Below are 27,902 nucleotides of genomic sequence, written 5' to 3' on the forward strand. Positions count from 1 at the left end.
GGAAATAAAAGGGTGTTGTATCCCCAATACATACACGTACTGTACCATCAAGATTGATAGAGGTTTGCATTTGATAATAACATCCAGCTCATTTATTTAATAGCATATAGATTACATTTAATGCACAATCTTGTCTTCCTGTGACATGGTTTGCATATACAGTAGCATAACAAACACGATTCCTGTTTCATATGGAAGCAAATACACAACATAAATCAAAGTTTGAGTGGTATTAGCATATCAGGCATCTCATAACTGTACTTCTGTTGACATTTTTCTGCTCTGTATTTTAAATCAATTTGCTCGCTTGTCATCTGCGGAATTTAAATTGCAAAACGGCAATCTCTCTGTGAAAATGGAGAAGACTAGGGGCCATGCATCTAGAATTACCTTTGAATTCAAAATTGAGTAGTAATTGTACTGCCAGTGCGCAGCTGAGACTACTGAACTGACTAATAACGCAACATTGACTTATACGACCCTATCGTCATGTTTTATCAGGTGTTTGACTTAACATAAAAGATCACACAAGTTCTATTTTTATATTGAATGATTGTGGTCACTCAGCAGTAGAGGAACCTTTAGAATATTTGAATTCATTTCCTTGCCCCATATTTTAAATACGGCTTATCTTAATGTATTTCAAGGAGACTATTAAGTCAAAAATTATATTACTGTTACATAATACACACTATGTGTCAGTGGCTCTTTGTGCCTTAAACCATTCATAGCATGGTGCTTGATCTATAAGCATACTTTTGATATAAATATCTTCATCTTAATCCAACATTATTATAATTTGGTCCAAATGTTGGAGGTTGAAGCATAGAATTTCATAATGGGCTATTTTAATATGTCCAATGTCAACATTTGAGCAATGCTGGAGTGATTAATAGTGCAATCGAATACTCACGGGTCAATAACTTGTCTTGCTTTGCTCATATTTTTCAAATTGTCCAACATATTATATGAAACAAATAGCCTACTATTCAGTTACAGACGCAACTCTCAAATGATTGAACATTGCCCAGAAACTCAATGTCATAATGCCCGGCTGATGTCTGTCTGTTTTGTTTTCCAGGAATATTCACTTATTTAGCACACGTGTGTTTCCTGGAAGCATGAATAAATAAATAAGTGTTATTTTGATCGGCCCCCGTCAGGGTAGTGACTGTCATAGGGAGGGCTCCAGTGAGGGAGGACATGGGGTTTGTCCAGCAGCACTTAGATGCATGACTCCAGGCACCCCTGCTCCTCTTGGGGTTCGCTGCCATTCTCCATGATTTCATCAGCGTCAAATTAGATGCCATATTCGAGTTTCTCCTCCGTAGCCCTCTGCTATCTGGAGACTTTGAGTCTGCTGAGGGCCTCGACTGACCAGCCGCTGGGGAAATCTCAAATATTGATTGCTGGATTTGAATTCCACCCTTATCTCTTTGCGTCATTAATTGAATCTGAGTGTTGAGAGTTGTGTGGTTTTATGCCAGAGACATTAGCTGAAATTGAACCAGCCAAGCCAAAAACCTTCCAGCATTTTGAGCACAATATGTACTGTGTTATAAGATGTGTCATTTCCTTGACTCCATGTTACTTACAGTGGAGGAAATAAGTATTTGATCCCTTGCAGATTTAGTAAGTTTGCCCACTTTTCCCACAGTTAAATACAAATCAATTTTTATCTTTTATATAATGTCAATTTCTGGATTTTCTTTTTGATATTCTCTATCTCATCAGTAAAATAAACCTACCATTACAATTATAGACTGTTCATTTCTTTGTAAGTGGTTAAAATCACAAAATCGGGCAAGGGATCAAATACTTATTTCCTACACTGTATATAACAATATTTTCTCTTCATAAAACAGTGTTACCAACATAATTATAATGGCCTTAATTCTGGGTTTGAACACAGTTAAAGATACAAACAGTACCATTTAGATGCTCTTTACCATCTATGTAGCACCTGGCTCTGGGATCCCACCTACACGGTTCAGTGTATGTGCATCTTCTCTTCTCTTTATGCAGAGATTGTGATGAGTGTTACTGAAGCTGACAGTAGCCGGCCAGCCCACGCGTACCTGACACCACAGCCTACGTGTCACAGTGAGAGGGCACAGTCTCGACTATGCCAAGATCATCAGAGCACAAATACAGAAATACCCACAACAATACATGCACTGTACAGCTGTGTGAATCTAAGAGAGAAGCTGTATCATCTGAAAAATAATAGCACCAAAAATGAAGCCACAGTTATTGCAAAAGCTGTTTTTGCCTGTTTAATAATTAATGTTTATTATCATGTCCAAATATTCTCTTCATTATAAAGCAATTGGCAAGTGTATTTATATAGCACCTTTTAACATGAGGTAATTTAAAGTGCTTCAAAGGCATTTAGATTAGGTGCGACAGAAACACATCATAACATTACAATAATTTACGAAACAGTCTTTAAAGCCAGAAGACTACAAATATAACAATGTATAGTGTATTCCTATTCCTCAGGAAAACATTTGCTCAGAGAAATTAGATAAAAGGCTGGCACAGAGCTTTGTTTCCCTACGCGTTAAACACTTAGTCATGGTTCTTAATTGCTAATCAATTGTTGACCCTCCTCTGACCATGAACGCCATGGTGCTGGGTAGCCAAACAGAATATTAATGTGGTTCACCCTTCACAATTGATCTTCTTTGGAGTAACTGACTTGCGCCGCTATCTCTCGTCAAAAGTTTCCTTGCAGTTTATTAAGAAAATATATGGCATCAGTTCTATTACTGCACACAGCACAAGAAATGTCGCTAATTCAGGACTTCCTTATTAATGAACAACAGCAGACAATGGCTGGTTTTGACCTAGTGTCTAATTTGTGGGGGGGTTCTGTGTTGGCTAATGTACCCGAATAAAAATGACATGGTCGTAAAATAGTACTCAAACTCTGTGTGAAGCCATAGTCCCGTTCGTTGCTGATGGCATATGCTCGTTTTTTATAATAAAAAAAAAAAAGTTTTAAGGTAAAAAGTATATAATAATAACGCTAACACTGGAAATAAATAATTTTACCTGGCAGAAGTTATCCCAGTTTTATTGGTGCTGTATCGACTGCAAATTGGTCCTTTTTTTATTTTTTTTAAATAAAAAATGAGAGTGAGAATGTGGCAAATGTGTTTATCCTATCTCTCTTCCCTCAACAGCTATTGTTAATGTGCCCTTGAGCAAAGCACTTAACCTGAAATAACTCCTCTAAAGCTTCCAACCACAATAGGCTGCACTGTGCTGGCCAGCCACCAGGTGTGGATGTGTTTGAGATGAATGTGGAGCTGGGTACTGCTGAAAAGGCCATGCTTGCTCAGCAAAACCCTTGTTTAGTTAAGAAGTCCTATTGGACTATCCAGTTGGAGAGAGTAGGTAGTATTCAAGTGAGAAGCTACAGTATCTCTCTTCACTACTGTATTTGTATGAACATGCTTGTGACTGTAATCCTTGTCTCTATATGTATATAAGATATCCTGCAGCGTGGACATTTGCATCGTTACAGCAGAAGTGACAGATAAAAGGCAAAAAAATAAAAAGAGAAAGCTAACGTATTCATTGTAGAGACAAGCACATGTTGGTTAAAAAAAGTACACATCCATGGTTAAAAATAAGCATTTTAAAAGTAAATAGTCTGGATTATTCTTTACTTTTTAGACTGTATGCTAACATTTGTGAAGCAACATATATGGCACCTTTTAAATATGAGGAAAAACATTCTAGTAAAATGACATCATGACATTAGATCTTTTCTTCCCCTTGATTCACCAGCAGACTATTCACCTTTTTATATACCAGCTGTGATTGTTACGTGAAAGTGTCTGCTTTTAACTGCCACTGTGTGACTCCCAGCCGACAGGCTAAAAGAATTAACACATGGAAATGGAGACAGAAAAGGTCAGCCTGTCATGTTCTGTACAGTAGCATAGCACTCAGAGCAGCCCTCTACAGACTAGTGCCTCCTGTCAGACCAATCAGGCATCCACTTATGATTGACATGTGCAATTAGAATTGTTCCTTTTGGCAGCAAAATTGCCAGTTTCATGTACAGGCAGAAGAGCTTTGATGGGTTGCAAACCAAGCCCTATGTGTTGCGTTATGCGGTTCCAATAATGACACATAGTGAGAGATGGGCTCCCTCTCTGTCTGGCTGAAGAAGACACTGAGTGGCTCTGCTGGAGATAAAGGACTGTTTATTCTTCTGCATGAGGGCTAAGCCGCTCATTTGCAACTCGTGCATATCACTCAGGGTAGCCTCACTGATAAATTACAGATTTGTTCACAAGACGACATCTAACAAATCATTTGAAAAATCTCTTTGTTCTGAATTCATTACCTTTCTTTGATAATGGAAATGAAATGCAATGCTTCACTGAAACTAAGATATTGTAAGAGTTTCATTACTTATTTCATCGCACATGATCTACCAAAGATCTTTCAACAGTTGAGCATATTTTTTCAGTCCCTTAAGCAGTTTCTGATTTTACAAGAATTCATGATAATGTAACCCGTTTCATGCATTTTTGAGCAGTTCCATGATATTTCTGCACAAAGTCTTCAACTTGTAACAATTCTTAGAAATACTCACATTCAGAAGCAATTTTACAAGCCCAGGTCAAACACCCTGAAGCTCAACAAACCCACTAACATGACATTTGGTTTTATTCATATTCATATTTCCCCCAAAAGACCTCTTCCAAGGCCAGTCCAGAGTGTGGGCTATCCGTGAAATGTTCAAACAAACTATGAGTCTTCTCCCCACCTCCTTAAAACTAAACAATGCATTTTTACTGGATAACATGTTTTAGCTTTCTCTGATTTGAATGGTTTCAAAAAGGTCAGTATGTATGTATAACATATGCATTGATGAAGTCTATTGGTCCTCTGCACCAATTTATCCCTAGCCTCTAGAATCTTTCTTATATTATTTTAATTATCTGGATGTTACTGTATAAATGTACTAATGAATGGGCCTTGAGCAGTGACTATTAAACGCTATTGGCGGTATATATGTTTATGTAATATGACGTTGAAAAATCCTTTCAGTAAATGAAGTTCTAGTCCCTATTAGTCCCTTGAACCGATTAGTTTATTTTGATTACACTGTAAGATTCATGATACATCAGTGTGTTTGCTCTTAAATTAACTTATTATTTTCTTAGTTTTTGCCTTTTTTAAATAATGAGGTTACATAAATGATACTGCATTTATTCAGATTGTTTATTACTTTTGTGTCTTTGCTATATTATTAATGCTATTTTCTGACCGGTGAGACAAATGCTTTTAGTGAGATCTAGGTGACCATCAGTCAAGTCGATCTCGGCAGTCCTTTTTTATAAATAATTGGATGATTGAGGCAGCTCCTATGTGTGAATTGAAGTCCTGTGATGCAGACCATATACTTATTAACACGAAGAACCTGAAACGTTGAAGTTAGATTAATACATCAGCAGTAAGCGAGGAGTTGTTCCAGTGGTTTAAAAGATTCTCCCTACATCCTGGACATGTTTGAACATTTCCATTCAACACTAAATGAGTTGAAAGTGCATCCTTCAATTGCATTTCTGTGAACTGTATTCCTTTCTGCCAGAGTGTTCACAAAAATCCCTATTGGGACTGATTTCCACTGGATTTATTGAGGCTGCAGCTTTCATGAACGAAGGTGAACAAATTGTCTGCTTGCTCCTGAGTTTTGCAGTAATTACACAGCCTCATTGTATTGACTCTTAAATTGCGCTCCACTGTCCCTGTTTGAACCTTAAGCTGTGCCTAAATACTGTATGGATTTTGTCTTGAGACACACATTGTGATATTTCCATCTCAAAAATCCTCTTGCTATTTATACTCAAATGCTTACTGTACTGTAAGATGCAAAACTGTGCAAAACGAACATTTTCTGAAGTTCAAACTATTGACTTTTAACCCACAGACTATGATTAAATACCAGTTTTAGGTGTTGATTGCAGCCTGATATATGCTTATGATTACTATGTTTGTACACAAATATGTCTTTAAACGGTGTTCTGCTTGCACAGATGTCAAATGTGGACCAGGTTGCCTTGCCACAGTTTCCTCACCACTGGTTTTTTCATGACAGAGTGTAATTACTCAACTGAAAAAAGGGAATTGTGGTGGAAAACCAACCCTTTTTATCCTCCTTAGTTATGGCTGGTCACAGTTCAGGAGTCTTTGCAGTAATTAATTCTGCTGCTCACTTCCCACGAGGGCAGTGGATGCCGTCCTATTCACACCTATACCTCTGTTAGTTGCTTTATCATTTCTGTAGTCTGTGGTCTGCTTATAATGGAAAACCAAATTTCCCTTTTTCTCTAGATTATAATAGGAGTGCATTGTTTATATATTTCTCAAATTGAGATTTCTACTGACATCTCTGACATCTAGGAGAGCATCCATCAGGAGGTTTGTGTAAGAGCAAGCAGACAGAAAGCCTCTGTGTAACCTCTGCTCTGCGCGCTCAGTGAGGAATTGGAGCCAAACTGAGCTTTATCAGCAAAATGTAATGAACTCTCTGCTAGGTGGGAGAATTAAAATGTCCCCCTGTCCAGCGTTTCAGCATCATTATCCTTTCTTTGCAGCACTGAAGCCATTTTTTTGGACAGACTTCTTAATTACTAAGATGTGTTGAGGATTTATGTAAGCTTTCCTGATAATTTTAGTCTCTGACATTTCAATAAATTCGCTATTGTATAATATAACCCGCTCGTGAATTTTCCCTAATTAGATTAAGTTGTCTGTTTCAACTCAATACATTATTCACTGAATTATACTAAGCTCATCCATAAGGAAGTTATTCAATGTAATCACTCCAAAACAGAGCTGAGAATTATATCAACTACACTTGCCATATTAACAATAAATCTACCTTAATTGCATCTGTTATATTCACACAATATTTCCGCAGACATATTTTATTGGGCACAAAACCTGACTGTATAAAGATGATTATTTCTAATATGCACATTTGCTTTGGGTGAAATTAGTTTTGAAGCTGTCATTGACTATTTTCATTACTAACAGCGGGTCTCTGAGACACAAATCATGCTTGATGCTTTGTTTTTTATTTATGTAAAGAACTAATCACTGCAGTCTTTCATTCAGTCTCAATAATGACTTTGACCAACATCACAAGTCCTGCATATTGTATGTGCTACTAAAAGAAAAAAATACATATCCTCTTAGGATAGCAGGAAATATGTGTGAGAGTAACACATTTAATCAGATCCCCGGAGGATGTCTTACAGTTAATACACACAGGTACCTTTCATGAAACGTACTAATGAACAGAAATTAATTGTGATAAGAATAGACAGAGCAATTCTTTAACAAGCATGTTGAATGTGATAATCAGAAGCAGTTTGAGGCTGAAATAATGTGTGCACGAGTGGAATCTAGCATTTCTCCTGTTGAAAATGTGACCTTTACCCTGCTTGTTGCAGCTAAAAATACATGTGTCTCAATCACGTAATAACATTATGAAACAACATCCTGTGCTCTGCTACCTTGCAGATGAGGCACATTTTTCACATTTTACTTTCTGCTGGTTTCACAAAATGGACAGCTCTTGATAGCTAACCAGATGTGATTTAGGGTAGCGTCATTTCTCTGCTGCTGCAATTTGTAATTTTACCTGCATTGCAGAGCACTAATAACCACTTCAAATCCATTACAGCTGTGTCAGTGCCATTCTGATAAGTGACTAATTCGAATTGCTCAGAGAGGCAGAATGACTAAGTGGATAGTTGGTCATTTAAACTAGCTGCTGTGAATTGCTGTACAGATTTAGGCCATGATGATTGCGATTTACAAAGCTGGCAGTTACTGTAAAATGCAGAGTCAAAACACTCGTGTTTTCAAGGTTCATGGTATCAATAGCGTTTACTGAGACAACCCACGCACTCATTATTTTTAATTATTCCCACCTATTCATTTTGTTTTATTGCAGGCTTTGTTACACCGTCACACTCTTTTTCACTAAGCATTTAACTCAGTGAATTATCAACACAACCCTCCAAAGTATTTTAGAAAGTATCCTTTTTTGTTTTGCGGCCAGAAACGATTTAGTCTCTCAGCGATTTAGTCTCTCAGCTCTCATCAACCCTGGTCCAGATCCCGAGCAGGCAGCTGTTCTCTCTGATAAACACACCATACAGGACAAGCCTAGCACCAAGTAGCAGGCAAAAAAGAGTTGGTGACTGTCGGGTCAACATGGCCTTTCACTTCATGTTCCCATCAGGAGTTAGCAGAGACTAAAACCAAACAAAGGAGAAGTGAATATAAGAATCTGTGTGGGACTTTTTGTCCATAACCAGGCTTCAAAGAAATACTAATGTCTTCTAAAATGTGTTAATCAGCGACAGTTTGATGTTCGGCTTATCAACCTTATGAAGTAATAACATGTCAAAGCTTTCTGCACTCTCCAAGTGGCCAATACTCCAATACTACAGTATTTGAATCTCTTCTGTCCAGTCTAATATTTCTCTTTGCAGTTAAATGTGCAGGGTCTTAAAATCCTATTTATATTTTAATCTTGGTCCTTGAACCCAAGGACTATCATTATGGATGGCAGATGGTCAAAAATAGTATAATTTCTTCCCAATTTGTGGTGAGTTAAAGAGGCCATGAGGTAAACACCAGGTGTTGCTTGAAAACCAGAATGCAGAACAGCAGCAAACCTTACACATAAACTCAATTGTGGAATAGTTTTAAGATATACTTGTTTTGACTTCATCTGAGAGCCTTTTGCCTGCAGCATATAGAGCAATGTTCCAGTGCAGATTCTGAGGAAAGGAAGTCTTTGAACAACATATTATATCCTTTCTATTGAGGTGCACACATGTCTTTTGGGTTTACAGGTGAAATAGGGACAATACAGACCTCATGAACTGCAAACACAGAACTTATTGCTTTACAGAAATATATATGAGGAAGGCTCACACTGCCTGTTTAAAGGAAACCCAACAAGCTGACAAATTAAACCAACATCAGAAGCTGTAATTGATTTGCTTTTTTTGGTGACAGCGCTGCAATCAAGCAGGCTTCTACTTTAAGCAGCCTTCTATCTTGTAATCAGACACAGTTTATGTCATTTTGCTGCATTTGTATTTCCATCAGGGGAGGTTCCCAGTGCCAGCCATGTCTATGTATGCCATGTACAGTATAATATCTACACCAACACGTTACACATGAAAGAAAAATATGGCAGTAACACTTTTTTCTTTTCCTTTTAACCCAGAATTCTTCCTGGAGCTACTGGAAAACACGGAGAGGTCCCTGAATGAGATGTTTGTGAGGACTTATGGCAAGCCTTACATGCAGAACTCAGAGGTCTTTGAGAACCTGTTTGCAGAGCTGAAGCGCTATTACACAGGAGGAAATGTTAACCTGGAGGAAATGCTTAATGACTTTTGGTCGCGGCTACTGGAGCGTATGTTCACGCTGCTCAACTCCCAGTACGTCATCACTGAGGACTATCTGGAGTGTATCAGTAAGTACACCGACCAGCTCAAGCCCTTTGGAGACGTGCCCAGGAAACTCAAGGCTCAGGTTACCCGGGCATTCATCGCTGCACGCACATTTGTCCAAGGGCTCTCTGTTGGCCGGGAGGTGGCCCAGAGAGTGTCTAAGGTAACAGCGCTCACCACTTTAGTAGAATGTAACTAATTTAACACCCAATCAACTGCCTGCTTCTGTAATTTACTATTCTTAAACAAAACCATGTTTTATTTGATTGCACTTTCTGATTCTGTTTGAATATATTCAGAATTTGGCCTGAGTGGAAATCAAGATTTGCACAAGGTATCTTTTGGCAATTCTACCTTGGCAGCAAGCACATATTTCCCTCTGGTTTTCAACTGAAAACAACTTCCTCCCAGATACCTTTCTGACAAATGTGTACTCTTTTTGTGCATGTCCTCAGCAAGCTTAGGACTTAAGGCAGCTTGTTCAGGTGCTGTCTAGAAAACAATTGCCGAAAGGTCCGTGGATTGCTCAGGAGAAATGCCCACGCAATGAAAAAGTAGAGAAAATAAATGTTGTGCCATAGATGTGTATTGCTCTATTTCGTAACATTTGTTCACCCAGTGTACAAAAGCCATTAATCATGCTCTAGCCTTGGTATTCTGTTTGATGCGATGTAATCTTATTGCAGCTTTTGCAGTGTATCATACTGCTCTGGGACTATGTGTAGTTTTGATCATGTACAAAGTAAGATTAAAGGAAAAGCAAGAGGCTAAGGCTGGGCTTTAGTCACACTTAACAACAACAGGGCTCTACACACCATCTTATGGGCTGAGAGGAGCACTCTGATAAGGCAAATCCCCAACCACCCTGGTGTCTTTTCACTCCTCTATTGATATCAGTATCAGTGGATTATCAAATATTTATAGATCTGCTGTACAGTATATACTCAGAAGGCAATGAAAGTATAATAACACTCAATCATCATAAACAGAAGGGAAGACACTAAGGAGAAGACGAAGAAATCCAGAATGTGTTTTCTTGCTCCACCGTGGTGCACTCGTTGAACTTTAAACTAATCCCTTCACTATGTGTATCAGTTCCCCCCCTCACCAGTAGTAGCGGTGCTCATTTCGAAGCTGCCACGGAGGATGTGTTGTTAGTATGCGTTTACTGAGTTACACTCTGCGTTTCTCACAAGCCAGCATCTCCCAGCCTCACCTCTTGACATTTCAGTGGGACCTGAGATCCAGGTCATGTGTCTGGGACCGCAGCCCTTTGATCCCCAGGGTATAAACTCATCCTGAGGGATTGGGTGTAAGCATAATGGAATAAGACACGCTGATAGAGATTTCTGAGGCACAGCGCCTCTTAAGATGTGACATCCACGCTTATTGCTGCCCTGATATGTATTGAATTAAAGAAGATATATGTAGGACTTTATTGCTTTTCACAGCTTAAGAAACACAGAACCCGGCGGAGCTTTGAGGAAGCAGAAAGTCATGTTTGGAGTCTGCCTCTCACAAACAAAGCTCATAGTGATGCCATATAATTACCCATACAGCAACAGTACATCTGCTTCAAGTTTTATAATCAACTGTCTGGCTATTGATACTCAGAACATTTGAGCTAACAACTTTTTTTTACTGAATGCACTCACTGTAGTAGACTGGCAATTCAATAAGCACACATTTTAATTATGTTAAAACATCGTGCAGTCTTTGTCATTAGAGTCACAGTGACCGTTAATGGGCTGCATCAACTCTGTGATATTGAAATATTATATTTCTCAGTATGTTTCCAGTGTACATTACCACGGGAGGGGTCCTTTATTCTATCAGTCACTTGATTGCATTTCTCTTTTCCAAAATATGTTTGTCGATTAATACAATCACTTCTATTCCAGAATCAGAATCGGCTTTAGTAGGTTACACATACGAGGAATTGGCTTTGGTATACTGTATGTCGTGCATACAGAGACACAGAATGAAGAATGTGTGGTAAAATGAAATAAAATAAAAATAGTACTGTTATAACAGCTATTGTAAAAAAAACTATTTTAAGACTATTATAATTTTTTTTAAATATGGACACAACATAATTATGTGAGAAACTGGGTACAGTCAAATATAATAAAATATGACAAATACTAAATACTGTATTTAAAGTGGAGAGCTGTGCTGACTAAAAAAGATAGTGTGCAGAATTATTTTGCAGGATTTACAATTTTTAAAAGAACAATTTCTATTTATACTTCTACTACTACCAATACAAATGTAAATTCGAATAATAATAATTACTACTTTTATATCTCCTAATGACCTCTACTGTATATTAGCTGAGAACAGCACCGTGTCAATTTGTTGAGGCTGCCCTACACCTGTCTGAGGTGTGATAGGTGTTGGCAGGAGCATTTTTAGAAGTTGGTATGTGACAAGTCACACCAGCTGTCTACGAGGTGATGTGTGAGCGTTTGCTGTTAGACACGGCGGTGTGTTTGAGTCTCCTTCCACTCTTTGGAGCAAACATAAAATCCTCAAACCAACTTTTATATGAGGTAGTGCTCCAGGAACATCAAACACCAACACAGATCCCCAACATCATGTCGTTTCCCTAATTCCTATTTTATCTTAAGATCTTATAATATTTTTTTTTTCTCAACTCATGCCAAATATCCAACGACTACAGCTGGGACAAAATGCTCCCGCCAGACTTTTATCACATTCAAGGGAGTGGACCCTTGTCACAGTAGATTTAGATTAGATTTTTGAGATTGTATCATTACTTGTTCCTAAAGCTTGGATGATTACTTATTTTTATCGTTTTGTCCCGTTCTGCAACCGCCACAGATACTCGATGGTAGTTTTTTTTTGTCAGAGAATAGTATTTATTAATTGCTCTCTGGAAATGGGGAGTATTCAACAAATATGCAGCATTACCCACCTTAGTTTGATATAATAAGGAATATAGCAGTAGATGTAATCTACATATACATAAGAGCTTGATTTGAAAGATAGATACCTGTTGCTTTTTCTATGATTTTATTGCAGGGTACACGTTATCTCCAAGCAGTTATGTGTCACGTTTTGTTTAGCCTCCACAACTGTATATTTAATTGTTTGTTAAATAATTTACAGTCTAACTCTGCAGCATGGAAGACAAGCATGACGACAGTAGGTATACTTTAATACAATGACATTAATTGGATCTGGATCCAGAGTGGATGCAAGCTACCTAATATATAATTCAAATAGCTTGCATATAGACTCTTATTTCACTATTTCACATTGTTTTAAACTATTCCTTTCTTTTTGCAGTTACTTTTAATATTTACTTGCACTATATTTTTCTGTCTTTCTGTAATATTGTGTTGCACTGTTGGAGAAGCCTGTGACTTAAGAATTTCATCGACATAACTACTCTGTATATGGTTGTATGACTAATAAAGAACCTTGAACCTTGAACCTTGAACCTAAATAGTCTGGGCTACTTTTACACCAGTCTATTTAAAACATTATCAATGGTGGCTTTTCACTAATAATCATTAGAGAGCCGGCCAACGTCTGATTCTATAGTTGCTTGGCAACAACAACACAACAACTCTGTAGGTGGATCTGCTTTAAAGTTACTAACGTCAGCCTTGCATCGCTGTGTGATCAGGTTAATCAGAATCAGAATACCTTTATTAGTCCCACAGAGGAGAAACCTATTCAATTTACCATTGAATAGGTTTCAAGGCATGGAAATTACCTTTCCTATCATGCTGCGATAATGCTTTTCATAAGTTAACTAAACGTGTGGCTGAAGACAAGGCCTTAAACATTTCTCTTTTTCAGGGTCTTTACATTAGATTTATTTAGCAGTAGCCTTTGTTTAAAGCAAGTTACGCTGAGTTAGAGTGTCTTCAGTACTGCAAACCTGCTTTGAGTGATGTTTTAAAAAACAAAAGTTTTGTTTTTCAAAGAAAATTAGACATTAATGAGTGAGTGCATGGCATGTCTGTGTTAGTCTGGGAAGGTGGGTTTTCAGTCTGAAAGATGCTTTATAAGATGCCTGTTGGTGCTTCATGGAACACAATCAAAAATCCATTAGCTGCAACCCAGGAGCTTTAATTTCAAACCTTTTGACAGAGCTCCAGAGTGCAAGCATTTGCGTTTGCAGGATAAGAATGTTGAGTGCCGCCTGCTCTTAAGACATTATCTAATTAAATCAGCCTCACAAGGTCACACAGTCCAGTTTGTATTTCTGGTATTTGCTATCTGAAATGTCACCATGCTGGCTTACACGTAGCAAAACAGACAATCACTGAGAAGATGTTGCAGTTTGTTCGCACAGAGTCTAGACATGAGGACTGAATCTAAATCAGCGACCCCCGCTGTTCACCAGAGTCATACCAATTGAGTACATTTTTGATTTACAAAAATACATACAAATGCTTGGTTTGAATAAGCACCATACGTTCAATGTGCCACATTAAGCTGCACATAAACTCCAATTTGTACTCTGGTGGTGTAATATAAAAAGGAAACTTAATTTAAGTTAAACATAGCAACAGTAAAAAATAAACACTCAATTAGTGCCACAACCGATTGTCAAACTGACTGATTATGTTGTTTTCCACTTTCTACAAATTCATTATGAATTCAATAGTAGCTAATTCATACATTTAAATTCCACCCACTAAAATAATCCTGTGGTTTTAATTGAAATCTTTTGAATGTGCCTCCACAATCATATTTATGGCTTTAGAACTGAGCGCATCTTAAAGTGGAGCTTCTAAACTCATCATAAGCAAGACATCTGCTTTAGTATTGATCATAATGTCAAGAAATACATTATTAAGTTTCAGCATTTCTAAATCAATTTCTGTAACAGTCCTGTTTTAGAGGTCTTGGATATCTGTGATGGATGTTTTCGGCTACACAGTCTTCCACTACGGTCCTCTCCATTACCAAACACTTCATTATTTATTCATTAATCCAGCTCTACAACACAATGGTCAATTTAATGTTGTTTGGGCTGGTGAAGGCATATTGCTGGTAAAGGCTTCTTTCTTCATTGATGGTGGAGAGGTTTTCTGTGAAAACACACTGAAGAAATAATGTCAGCTTATCATGACTAATCTTTTCTAAATATCTGTTATTTATTTGTTTGAGCTTTGTATTTCCTGATGAGTGTGATGACTGATGAAACCTTTCTGCCCTCTTCAAGCTGCGCCTGTCAAACAATACCATCAATTTCCTTTATGGAAATAAACTGATAAAGATGAATGAAATTAAAAAGCTAGTTGGGCAAATAAATAAATATTTGTCATTATGTAATATTTGACATTTAAATGCGGGGTTAAATTATCTGACAATGATAACATACACACACACTGTGATTGAAAGTGCTCACAAAGACGTTTAAAAGCCTTGTCTCGGCTCTTATGGCATTTCTGAACATGCTCACTCTTATTGTATCTTTGACTGAAGCTTTTTTTCTAAATAAACAGACAATAGAAATCTAATCACTGGTATTAAACATTTACTGCTCACTTTGAAAATGCCAATAACCCTCAAGTGTGATGTGTTCAGCAAAATTGCCTGAAAAGAACATGGAAGCATGATGGAATTAATGTTAATTACTAAATGACAAAGTGTAATTTTTGTGTGTGTTTTTGGTGCTAATGACAGCTGTCTCACTCTGTTCCTGCAGGTAAGCAGCACTCCAGCATGTATTCGGGCTCTGACCAAGATGCTGTACTGCCCCTTTTGTCAGGGCATGCCGGCAGTTAAACCCTGTAAGAACTACTGCCTGAATGTCATGAAGGGCTGCCTGGCCAATCAGGCTGATCTGGATCCAGAGTGGAATCTGTACATCGGTAAGTCTCTCCAAGCGTCGCTCCAACCGTTTCTCACCTCACTGCTGCTGTTGGGTTATTTCCCATTAGACCCATTAAATGTTTGTTTGTGTTTATGCTTTGGTGTTGGCTCTGCACTATAGTTAAATGGCTCTAATGGATGTGGTGGATTTGGGGAAAAAACATCATATTGGCACTCTCAATAATGAAAGCGTTGTTTCAATGTTCACATTTTCTCTTGTGTAACAGCTTCAACTATTTATTGTTTTACACAGAGCTGCATTTGAAAAGCTTACTGAAGTCAGCGAGCAACATTAATTACTTATAAACTGTTTAAACTGTGCTGAATGCCAAATAATATTTTAAGCTGCATGTTTTTGACCAACAAACTACTCTATAACAATAAACTCAAAGAAGTTTAAAGGCTGAAAAGCGGGGTGTTAATGGGTGAGACCGACGATAGCTGAAATACCTTTTACATTAGGGATTTATTAAATATCGGAGAAAGTGCTTGATGTGTTTTTATACCTTTTGTCTTTCACGCTTATCAAAGACTAAGCATTTCTGTTTTAAACATTGGTGTTAAGGCACTTTAAGGCTGGTGTTTAATTGTCATAAAGAAGGGAATGTATTACATGAAGTGTATTTAAATACCACTAAATGTATAGCACTGAAAGATTAATTTAGCACTTCAGTTTCCCTGATCTGGCAGGTTACATTTCGCAGCTAGCTATTGATTGAAGGATAACAATTAGTTTGCCTTTCATTTATTTCATTAGGTTGGATATTCAACTATAAGCTGAATGTTTGTGACTACAGTAAAGCTTTTAACAATGTTTTGATATTATAAATGAAATGTTAAAATATGATTCAGGTCAAAATGTTTATCTTGTAAGTCTGCAGGATAACAGAACCAGGAATGTTATGTTGTCAAGGTTGACTTTCTATTTTAGGAGAGGTTACAGCTGGTGCTGTGTTGTTATCACGTTTTGACAACATCATTTCCATTGACACACATCGGGGCCTTGGATAAAAAGCTGCTTTATTAGTCATTCTTCTATCAGCGTTTGAAAAGATTTTATTCATGGGATTCTGCTCTCCTGCTGGGCTAAATGAGGACTTGTTATAGGGCAGAAGTTCACAGCGCTGAGTGTCAAGTTTTGTGAGGAGAAGTTGAATGTCTAACATAGATGAAACATGTTGTCCTTTAGATAGAAACATCCTATGGGGTTGATCTAAAGTGGTGAAAATGAGAACGTAAAACATTTAAATCCCACCACTGCAACTTTTTGAATAAATTAACATACCACCAAAGCATGTTTGAGCAATTCGATATTTCTCTATTCACAAAACATCAATGTTGTAATGTGTTTTTTAATCATCGTGGATGTTTACAAAAATGTATCCAATCAAACATGATATTGGGCAACGAGCTAATCCCTCCCATCACATAAAACCAAGTGAAGCTTGTTGGTTTATTAGCAGAGCAATATCATGGGGCAGAGAGGCGTTTTCACATTTTCAGAAGAATGGTTCTTATTTATTAATTTCTTCTCATCCTCCAACTCCTGATCCATAATTGCTAGTTGAGGATTCTCCCAAAGCGAATGCTCGCATATCAAGCTCACTTATCAAATTCCTGAGAGATTTGATCACATCCCTCTTGAAAGTATTACCCCGCACACTACTGAGTCACTGGAAAACATGTCACAAACAATAACAGAAAGCAAATTGACTGTACATTTGTTTCCCTGGGACCTAAGGCTGAGACTTAAGACTCACAGCAACAGATACCTCCCAATCGATCCACTGTGTGTTACCCAACACATCCCTACTTACATGTACACATCCAGCAGATTCTAAGCATTGGATGATTTTACCTTAATGTTTACTCTCCTGTTAGCTAATGTTTGGTCCTTGTGTTTGTGATGTTGTTGTATTTTGGCCTGCTTAATGTTCCATACTCCTCACCAGTGAATCGTTATCTTTGGCACTCGGCCATTTTACAGTGCGCATGTAGTGTAGAACTGGCTTGTGCAGGCTCGTGACCTTGGAGCAGCTGGACAAAGTTTTGTTGAGCCATTGGGACTATATGGACCAGCGAACCAAAACAATGAGCGGATCAAAGAGGACTAAAGCTGCAAAGAGCTTCAGGGTGAAGGCTTGGATTAGCAGCATTACCAAAATGTTCACATTACAGAGTCATTAGAATCCGTTTTACTATCAAAAATCCTAATGGAGCTTTAAATATATATTTGATGTGGACTCTGAAGAAAAAACTGCAATGACCATGTACAACAGAGATGTCTAAAAAGAGCAATTGCATCAAAATAAAACCCTTTTTTTTCTCAACAATAACTTTGTTGAATACCTATCTAAGCATATATTTAATTTCTATTTTTTGTTAGGAATGAATTAGGTTAAGGAGCTTTGTTTGTTACGCAATGAACGGAAAACACCATCCAAGGTTTCTAAAATGATTTCTTAAGCTATACATCGCATGATGAGAGAAAATTAAGGGACATTTTTGAGAAAATGTTTGGCAACAGATCTGTTAAAAAGATCCAAAGTGTCCAGGATGTCTCTACGTGTTTAACAAGAACAGTGCAGAGGAGCTCAGTGTGGGAGGAGAAGGAACAGGTTGTTAGGTCACTTTCTTCTAAAAGGTAGTGGATTATTAACACACAGTAATAGAGTGGTGCAGTGACGCCTGCAATCATAAATTCACTAAATGTATAGCACTGAGAGATTAATTTAGCACTTCAGTTTCCCTGATCTGGCAGGTTACATTTCGCAGCTAGCTATTGATTGAAGGATAACAATTAGTTTGCCTTTCATTTCTTTCATTAGGTTGGATATTCAACTATAAGCTGAATGTTTGTGACTACAGTAAAGCATTTAACAATGTTTTAAATGGTTTGATATTATAAATGAAATGTTACCATATGATTCAGGTCAAAATGTTTATCTTGTAAGTCTGCAGGATAACAGAACCAGGAATGTTATGTTGTCAAGTTTGACTTTCTATTTTAGGAGAGGTTACAGCTGGTGCTGTGTTGTTATCACGTTTTGACAACATCATTTCCATTGACACACATCGGGGCCTTGGATAAAAAGCTGCTTTATTAGTCATTCTTCTATCAGCGTTTGAAAAGATTTATGGTGCAGTGACGCCTGCAATCATAAATCTAATCGATAGAAATCTAATCGATAGATTTATGATTCGAAAATTATAAAAGTAGGGTAGACATGTGGATATTATCCGGCTGAACAAAACTTGCATTTATCTAACAGGTTCGTTTTCCACAGACCTTATTTCCAGCTATTTTCCAAAATCCTATGGAGAAATCCCATTGCTTTTTTGTCGAGGCAACGCGAGCGCAGCTTACTTCCGTGTTTTAGGACGCGTCACTGCACCTCTCTATTAACTCAACAAACCACTCAAAACCTGAAATAGCTTTGTGCGAGCATTTGCTGCTTTTGATCATTAATTATTCAAAAGACACAACACAGATAAATTGATAATGAAAATAATTGACCTAAAAGCATATTCTCATAATAAAAATAAAAAGTATTTTGCGTTCCCAAAATAATCTACTGCAGATGCTCCTGTTGCTCTCAAAGCGGTCGGAAATTGGTTGCTAAGAAACACCTGTCACAGCTTAAGTTCAACTGGCCAAACAGCATTTCCTGTCTGCCTGCTCTTAAGTTGGAATCAATGTACAGTTTTGTTTATCTCTATTCATCTATTTAAAAAACTCATCAGTCTCTTCACTCATCAATCTTTACCAATACAATGCAATATATATTATGTGTCAGTAACATATGCTGTTGTTGCATGCTTACAAAGAGTCCAAGTGTATTTTAAATAAACTAAAACGTTCTACATGTATTCCACTAGCAGCTCAGACCAATTAAATGAGACAATTTTACATTTCTGCTTTTTAATCGCAGGGCAGCGTTCACTCTATCTTCATCAGGGCTCTTGTCAATTGGATTATTGTTCCCCTGTGAAGATTAAAAGCCAGTTGTATGACTTTTGGCTCTGACATTTTATGCTCATTAAAGGATGAATGATTTTCAATTAGCTTAAGGTCTAACCACAGAAAAGGTATTGACTTGGCTCTTGGTGTTAAATAATCAGGAGGGCTCTGTCATGTTCAGCACAGACGGAGATATTGAAAAGTGGAACGCTGTATAGATGATGCTTCTAACATTCGAATCATTCTCTTACATAGCAGTAAATGATTATTACTCAAACTGTTCGACTGTAAGGCCTCTTGCCGTTATTTACACATTGTGGTCAGCTAAAAATGGGTTTTATCTGTTGGTAAAAAATAATAACAAGCTTTGTCTTGAGGTCTCAGGGAGAGATATGGAGGAACACCTCAGAGACCTGACAGAGAGCTGCTGGTGCAGACTAAGATATTCATCTTTATTCCCAGGGCTTTCATTCAGACAAACATCATACACCTGCTCCACTGACCAGAGCAGACAAGATATTGGGGAGGGGAAAATTAATCCAACCAAAGAGTGATAAATCCTTTAAACCTCGAGGCTCTGCCCAGGAGAGCAACGATTTCCCGTACAACACCCTCTCTCTGAACGAAGCCACTTGCAGGAAATAACACCCTTCTGTTTAATGAATTCCAACTTGTGACAGAACTTGAACAAGAAACATTGGCTCACACAAACCGGCCTTACTTTCAGGTATCCATAATGTTACTTTGTGTCCTCTGTGAACAGACGAGCTTAAACAGCTGTGAGTTTAAATAGCAGCTGCACTGCTATGTATAATCTCTGAATTTATTTGCTAGTTTTCAGATTCTGAACTGCACTTACATAGCAAAAGAAGAATAGCTAACTAAAGTATTTCATGTTTGTTTTGATTAGATGTTCCATGTTCTTTGAACTGTTTTTTTTTGTTGTTAAGGCCAGTGGACAACACATTATGGATCTTGTTGAGGATATATTCAACTACCAAATTTAGACCAAATGTCCTTGAGCATGTGCTTGTTTTGCTTGCCCCAAAGCAAAAGATGAATAAGCAATTCATACATGACCAAGACATTTCAGTAAAAAGACAAGCTGTCTGTAGACTTCAAAAGACTCCTGTAAGTTTTAAATACGCCAGTCTCACATTGGCATTTCAGATTAATGTTGAAAGGTATTGTTTCTGGGACTGAGATAGTTTATTCAGGTTCATCTCATTATGTACAATGAAACACTTCACGCAGGAGCTAAAATGGTGCCTATAGTTTTAGGTAACATAAGCTAAACAGAGCTATAATACCGGCCTGTAATGTGCATTTCTTCCTTAATTTTACACTGAGTAAATCCAATGTGAATAAATTATACAGTAGATTAAATGGGCTCTGCTGAGTCGTCAGTCTCTAATCCATGTGTTCCCACTGGAGGACAAATCCTTGCTGACCTCTCCCCAATCTGCTCCTAAAGACAAGACTTGCTCAGGGGCAATTATTATGGAACCAGATGCTAATAACACACTGCTCTTAAGGAGTGTATTGTGTGCATATTACAGTACATTAGAAATACCCAATTTTAACTTAGAAAGTTGTTATAAATAGTACTTTCCCATCATGCATTTGAAAAAAACAGTTTGTGTGCATTTTGCTGTGATTATTAGTGGGATTAGACTTTAATTACATGAACTGAAGCGTCGATGAACAGCTGTCACTTTGTTTACACCTGAGAACTACACTGAACATAATCAGGACCCACATGCCAGGTCCTCTGGGATATATAGAGCTTTCTGCATTAATCACTGGATATCTGTTTTAAGATGATCACTCTGACAGTGCTTACTTGTTTTTGTTGTTTAAAAACTCTTCCGGTTGTGCATCCAGTTGGTGGATGTTCTGAAGCAGGCTGTTTTTAACCATTCTGATGTTATTTATCAAGCTGTCTGCATAAATTCTTCCTATTAGGTTGTTTTAATACCAATCACATGCTGTGGTGATGAATATTGACCAATGCAGTATACGCCGCTCTTTTCATACATATGTGACTGTGCCACAGCTTTGTTTCTCTTGTGACTGTGGTGTTTACAGGGCTGTTGCTGTTCTCTTCAGAGAGACATGTCACACCATACAGTAGGAAGTGATCTGCAGCGATTCTATTTGCTCGTTTATTTTTAATTAGGATTTGTTTCATTTGGTAACTGGATCCAGCCACTACCTCAATGTGTACGAACATTCAAGTCATATATTATAGCAACAAATCTTTATGAAACATTTCTCATGAATAAAATATTGTGTGGGAAAATATGCCTAACACACTGTGAATGGACAGCCTATGGCTAGAAGTCAGACCAGACAAATTGAGCAAAAATATTTTAGGCTCACAAGGATACTGATGGGTTTAGAATTGTGTTCTTTCCCCAGAATGAATTGAATCACTGATAAATCTCACACCTTTACACTTTACCATAATGAGGCCGTCTAATACTTATTTTCCGCCTACACAGCGACGCGAGTTAAGCGTTTGCAGCAGATCTGAATAGGTTAATGCACATCACACAACCTGGCTTAATGAACCTCCTCCACCACCGGGTTCAATTTGGCTCCGACAACACTGGTGAACTGGCTTTTCTATTAATTAATTCGTTTTTTCTTTTAAATGTATATTAATGCAAGAACAACCACATACTTAGTTAATGTAAATGTTTGTGCAGAGAGAAGCAGCCATGTGATTTTAAACTGTTTTACCTGGTACCTCTGTGCTTCGCTAATCCTGCATTCTCTAGCTAGCATATAAGGATTTATTAGTTGGTCCTAGACTTGGAAGGCGAGACAGAACGCTTGCTTGCATCTGATGTGCGGTAATAAAACTCCTGATTGTGCAATCAGAGCTACACTGGGTTCAAATTCAGAGAGCTTGAACACTCACAAGCAGCAACACATGCAGCCACAGGTCTTCAGCTCCTCAAATGAAAAAACTCACATAGGAATTAAATATAGACTTCCCATTGGACTGGCCATCATTGCCTTGTATGTCATGTAATGTCAAAAGTAAATGAGTTCTTTTCTATTCCTGTTTCCTTCCTGTGTGATCTTCCCTGTGGAGGATAGATGCTTTTGAAAAGTGCCTTGGAACAGTTATGTCTAAAAGCCATTTCACCCACACCTTGGGAGTTAAATGGATTCATGATGATTGTTTGCAATCTTTGTGGCTTGTTTCACCACCCATAGACAAAGAGTTAAGAAAAGGCAAAGCTTCACTGCCAAAAATCTCCCTCTAGATACTACTTATGTGTGCCAGAATGAAAACAAAAGATCTGGTCAAACATTTTAACTACAAATAATGAAACTTTAAAGGGGCTTGATTTTAGATTAATATACTTGTTCAGCACAATGTAGGAAATAATAATTTTAAATTTGTTTCCTTACTGTATACCTGAGGAAAATGAGTTTCGCCAGGAGGATTGAAGCTTAACAGTAGACCTAAAACAATATGGTTTACAGAAGCTTTGACCTCCTCAACAAAGGTAATTCTCACTGCTCTCATATTGTTGTATTTTCAGCTATCGCTATTTCCATTGAAACCTCTCAAAAGTTCACAGTAGTTCCTGCTCAGCACCACACAGCAGACAGACATGTTAAAGACTAGCTGGTAAACGGTAATTTATGAGATGATGGAGACCAAAAACCAAGCTGAAAGAGAGTGGATAATAAACTCACATGTATACGAAACACTCATTTAAATAAATGATATTGTTGCTCTCTAACTGATGTTTAAAAGTGATGGCTAAAATATTTGCCAGCTTAAAAGATAACGATGTGTCATTGTTTGTTCACACTTCCGATGCCCTCAAAGGTCCAAATCAAATCAAACTAGTCAAACATTTCTGCAGCACTAAGTTAAAACATGCGGTAAAGGTGGCTGAACTTTATTAGGGATTGAAAGTGCCAGGCTAGTGGTCTCCACCTGTTTTGGTGCTGAGCTAACAGGCTACATGTGATTCTCTTGTATTTACCAGAGAGTGAGGACTTAAAGAAATTAGGTCTGTTTTTTACTTTGAATAAAGAAATCCATAAAATCCATGCAAACCATTTATAGTCTTTCAGCTCAAAAAGATTGAATGTCTAAAAAATCAAGACAGTTTCGCTCACCACCCGATTGAAAGGTTGCTTGACAGGATAATTGCTCTTGCATAACAATACAATTATAGTTAATCACCATTCAATTATATATATTGTTAGAATTGACCTTTTTGCGGCATTTGAAATGTACAGATTTTAAATAAAACTGTGAGTCCTTCATTAAGGCTTCCGAACAGTGAGAAAACGGTTAACTTAAAAGCCTGAGGAAATGGCATTACTTTATTTAGCTTCAACACACAGGAGTTATTTCTGGCAGATATTGTCCCAGGCTGTGGCACGCTTCATTTGTCTAAAGACATTAAACAAATATTGTAAAACATATTTGTGTTTATTTACAATGCAGTACCAGATGAACATTCTCACATTTATGTGCAAAAGCATCTGAAGTGACAACACGTTAATTTCCATTTTGTTTTATTTTTCTTTGCTTGCCTAATCATTCACAGTTACATGAAGATGTGCTTGAGTGGTTCTAATTACAGACTCATTTCCCACCTGTACAATTACGAATTAGCAGAAAGAGGAATTCTGTGAAAAGAGGGAAATGCTTCTCTCTGGTGTATTTCAGTGATGCATAACATTGTCTTTACTCTGAGCTGCTCCGTTTTCTTTGCTGTTGATCCTGTCCAGATCACTTCTGAGTTTTGTGGTGGTGATGTGCCCTGTAACGTGGATTCCACAGAGTGAAAACAGGGATACTGACCGGGGGGAAGGACTCCTTCAACATATTTGTGGGCAAAATATTTAAAACACTCCTGTCAGCATCCATTGACTGAAATTCCATTACATCTCCAAACCCATTAGTAACACAATCTGCTTGTGAAGGGCTCATTATTGGATTATGCTGCTTAGTTTCATTAGCAGTGCAGTGCAGTATCAGCGCTGCTCCAGTAAATGGCTTTAAGATTAGTAGCCTTGAATACAACTCAATGTGTTGTTATGGGGGGACCCCGAATAGTTGACGATTTCAACAAAGTGATTTGTCTAAGCCTAATGGTAAGACTGATTGTTAAATGTGAGAATAAGTCATGTGGTTTCAATCATTATGTGTGTTGGTAAATCATCATGTGGACTAAGTCGCTCCATTTTAATGTGTGGGACCATCAGTGTAGCATCTTAGCGATAGCCTCAACGCTGCTGACATACAACAGGCTACATTCAATAATAAGAGCCCTAACATACATGTAAGAACCTGACACTATCAGAGGGCTTAATATATTTTTGAATGATTCAATGTTTAAAACAAAAATCAAACACAGGGAGGGGCATGTTATATTCAGGTCAAATTCTTTATTGGAAAACAATTTTTTTACCATGGTGGCCTGAGATAAAAAGTCAGGAGATCAATATGTTATATAGCTTATACATCACTCAATATTGCTAGGATGCATTGTCTTGGAAACGTGAATGTCTTCAATAAATATATGCCCAATACATCTAAGAGATAATCTGCTAGAAAGGGAATAATTGGACCTGCTGGTGGGGCTAAAGGAGCATTATGAAAATCACCAATGTCTGTCAGCATCATTCCCCTGGGAACACGAGCTTCTATTTGTGAGGTTTTTCAAAGATAAAGTGTTTTGAAAATGCTTTTAAGGTCTGGTAAGAAAAATGTATTCAAAATGATTTGCTTATGCCGGCTCAGTTTTACTTCTGTAGATACTTTAAATAGAAAGTTAGTTTTCATGTGGAGATGTGTATATTCAAGGACTTTTTTGATCAGGACAAAGTGTGACAAAGGGTGTGAAGGAATAACATGCCTTTTCTTTGGTATCCATTTCTATACCGTTTCATATAGCACCATTAGTTGGTTGACTGAACCACAGATGAGCTATGCTTTGCAGAATCTAAATTACAATAGAGCCATTTTTCATTCTGTGGAGCTCTTCACAGGAGCCATAGATGGGCCTGTTCACTTTCCTTATTTGTCCTTGTCTGCTGGAGGTTGCCGCTGGCTGACATAGCCTGAATTTAAGTGGACATCAATCTCGATAAAGAGGCCCAGAGTAATATTACCTCCTTGGATTTTTCTGTCTGTTTAGCAGGACAGAGCAAATAAACATGTTTCACATCCCAAACTGAAACATTAGCCTCTTATATGAAACTAAATGTCCTCGCCACGCTGTGGTTTCACGGCATGGTGTCTGTTGTTGTTTTTAAAAGCCTCAGCTCAGAATAGGACAAGATGCGTCTATTTGCATGGCTGTGTCATGATGATAAAAAGATGTCTCCGGCTGGCCAGTGGCCTATCTCAGTGCTGCAAGAGTGATGCAGGGAAAACTTGGCTCAGAGTGGCAGCAATGCCACAGCGGACTGGACTTCATGGACTCCTTATAAATGATGGTCATTAATTCTCCATGTAGGTAGAGTTTTTCCACATGTGGCACAGGAGCCCTTCCCCTGGGACAAAGCCGTCCACTGGCCTGACTCAACCCCATCAGCCCACTATTATTCTACTTTCTACTTTCTTCTTTCTCTCTAGTGCTGTCGCTCGCTGTCTCCTCTGCCTCAGTTTTGTATGAAGACAAAGTTCCTGGCTCTCTGTGTTTGTTGAGCCCATCTGATACGTTGCAGATAAGTCACTATGGTTTCCATCATCTCTGGTGCTTGAGGCACTCTTCTCTTCTCCTATTATGAAATATGAGTTGTTCCCAGTTGGCTCCTCTGACCTAAATGTTCAGTTTTTGCACTTGCCAGTTTTTTACCGACGCTTGAATTGAGATTTTATGTGTTTGTTATCAAGTAAGCAGACACACCTCGGGCACTTGAATGAATTTACATCATAATCAGATTAAACGGAAAGCTATATGGCAATGCCAAATCCAAATTATTTCCAGGAAATCAAGAATTCGAAGAAAGCGCTCTGCCTAAATTGAGGTTCAGTGTCAAGAAACACCTTATGGCAGCTGATTAGCATCAGTGCTAATAGACTAGCAGTGGCATCGTTAATTTTGTTTGGTTTGATTTTTCTGCTTGTACAGGGGTCGTCTACACTTAGATATGGTTCCACTGCGGCGCAATTGAAGTGCTACTGCAGAACACAATTTGGCACTGACAAAATCTCAGCAAGCATCACAGGCTATTAGATTTTGTGTTAACAAACAGAAGAGCCCTTCAAAGGCTCAGACCTCGACATAATTGGAAAGGAAATGAAGCCAGAGCTGGGGTAATGTTTCTTGGCTCTATTCCTCTGCCATTAGGGATCTCAGGTCCCTCAAGATTGAAAAGCTGGACATGCTCAAAGAACTGCAGTGTAATTTCTTAAATTCACACTGTTTGTCTCCAATATCCCCTCTAAGTCTTTGGTAAGCTTTAACACAGAGTATTATTCTCTTTTTTCAGTTAAGCTCCATTCTTTTCACACATGGTTTTCATCATGGCTTTGATTTTTAGAAAAGTATCGGTGTGTTAACAGCTTGTGAACAAATAACACAATAGTCTTATGATGGATGTGGTGATGGCAGCTGCATGTCATAATGATATGTATGATATTTTCCATTAATCGAAATTCTGCATAGTGTAGTGGATATTAAATACACAGGTCATTGTTTCACTATCAAATGACCTTATTTAGTAAGGGCGTAGCTGTAGAGTCTTTATGACAGTCTGCTGGGGAGGTCTTGTGCTGGGAGGTCTATGGAGAAACCCCTGCTGGCAGATGACTTAAGTACCGTCTCCAGATCTGGGAATGACTCAGTTATGAGTTGTGGTTTAGTGATGTCCAACTCCCTGTGGCACTGCATTCAAATGAGAACTGCCATTACAGAGACTTTGGCACATTAGTACAAACCCTGTGGGCTGGACACCACTTTAGCACGGTTTCTGTTTCATGGCCATATCAATTAACACAGTGAACCGCTAAAAGGACAACAGCTTATTAAAAGTATTTCAATCCAAAATAAGTTTTCAGGATTGGCATCGTCTCCTCTGTTACATGATTGGTTTAACTATGTCAAACATTAAACTCCATCAAATGTGTGTGAACGTGTGTTTCAAAAGTACGGCTTACACAAAGTATGTCACAACTTCTTTTTATAATGATATCTGATTTCCATTCTATACAAGCAGAGCAGCAACCAGTTAACTGTGTCAGTTTGTATAATTCTACATTTGTATTCAAGGGATGTTTTTCAAAAAATTGACCCCCCTAATTATTACTAGTCGGGCTATTTCAGACTTGTTATTGTTCTTTTATCTCTCTCTTATTGTTCTTTTATCTCAATTTGTTCACACTCTTTCGCAAGATTTTATATTTTATCAGGGGAAACAATGTCACCCCATTTTTGGGGAGATTGGAGGTCCCTGTGCCTCAATCCATCAGTCTGAGTGTTTCAATAGCATGATAGTGTGATAAGTGGAATAAAAGAAAACAAGCAATACAGTATATGCATTAGAGAATAATTTATTTCAACGAAAATCCAAATGTGTGTGTT

General features: G+C 37.9%; 1 protein-coding gene across 1 annotated transcript in view; it reads left to right on the top strand.

Annotated features, from left to right (window-relative positions):
• LOC117481220 (glypican-6-like) overlaps positions 1-27,902 on the top strand; it is a 77,037-nt gene that overhangs the window by 20,802 nt on the left and 28,333 nt on the right. Inside the window, exons 3-4 of the mRNA XM_034128828.1 lie at positions 9,281-9,672; positions 15,202-15,367. Coding sequence (XP_033984719.1) covers positions 9,281-9,672; positions 15,202-15,367 — 558 coding nt within the window. The remainder of the gene's footprint in view (positions 1-9,280; positions 9,673-15,201; positions 15,368-27,902) is intronic.

The sequence above is a fragment of the Trematomus bernacchii genome, unplaced genomic scaffold (assembly GCF_902827165.1).
Source record: "Trematomus bernacchii unplaced genomic scaffold, fTreBer1.1, whole genome shotgun sequence".
NCBI lineage: Eukaryota > Metazoa > Chordata > Actinopteri > Perciformes > Nototheniidae > Trematomus > Trematomus bernacchii.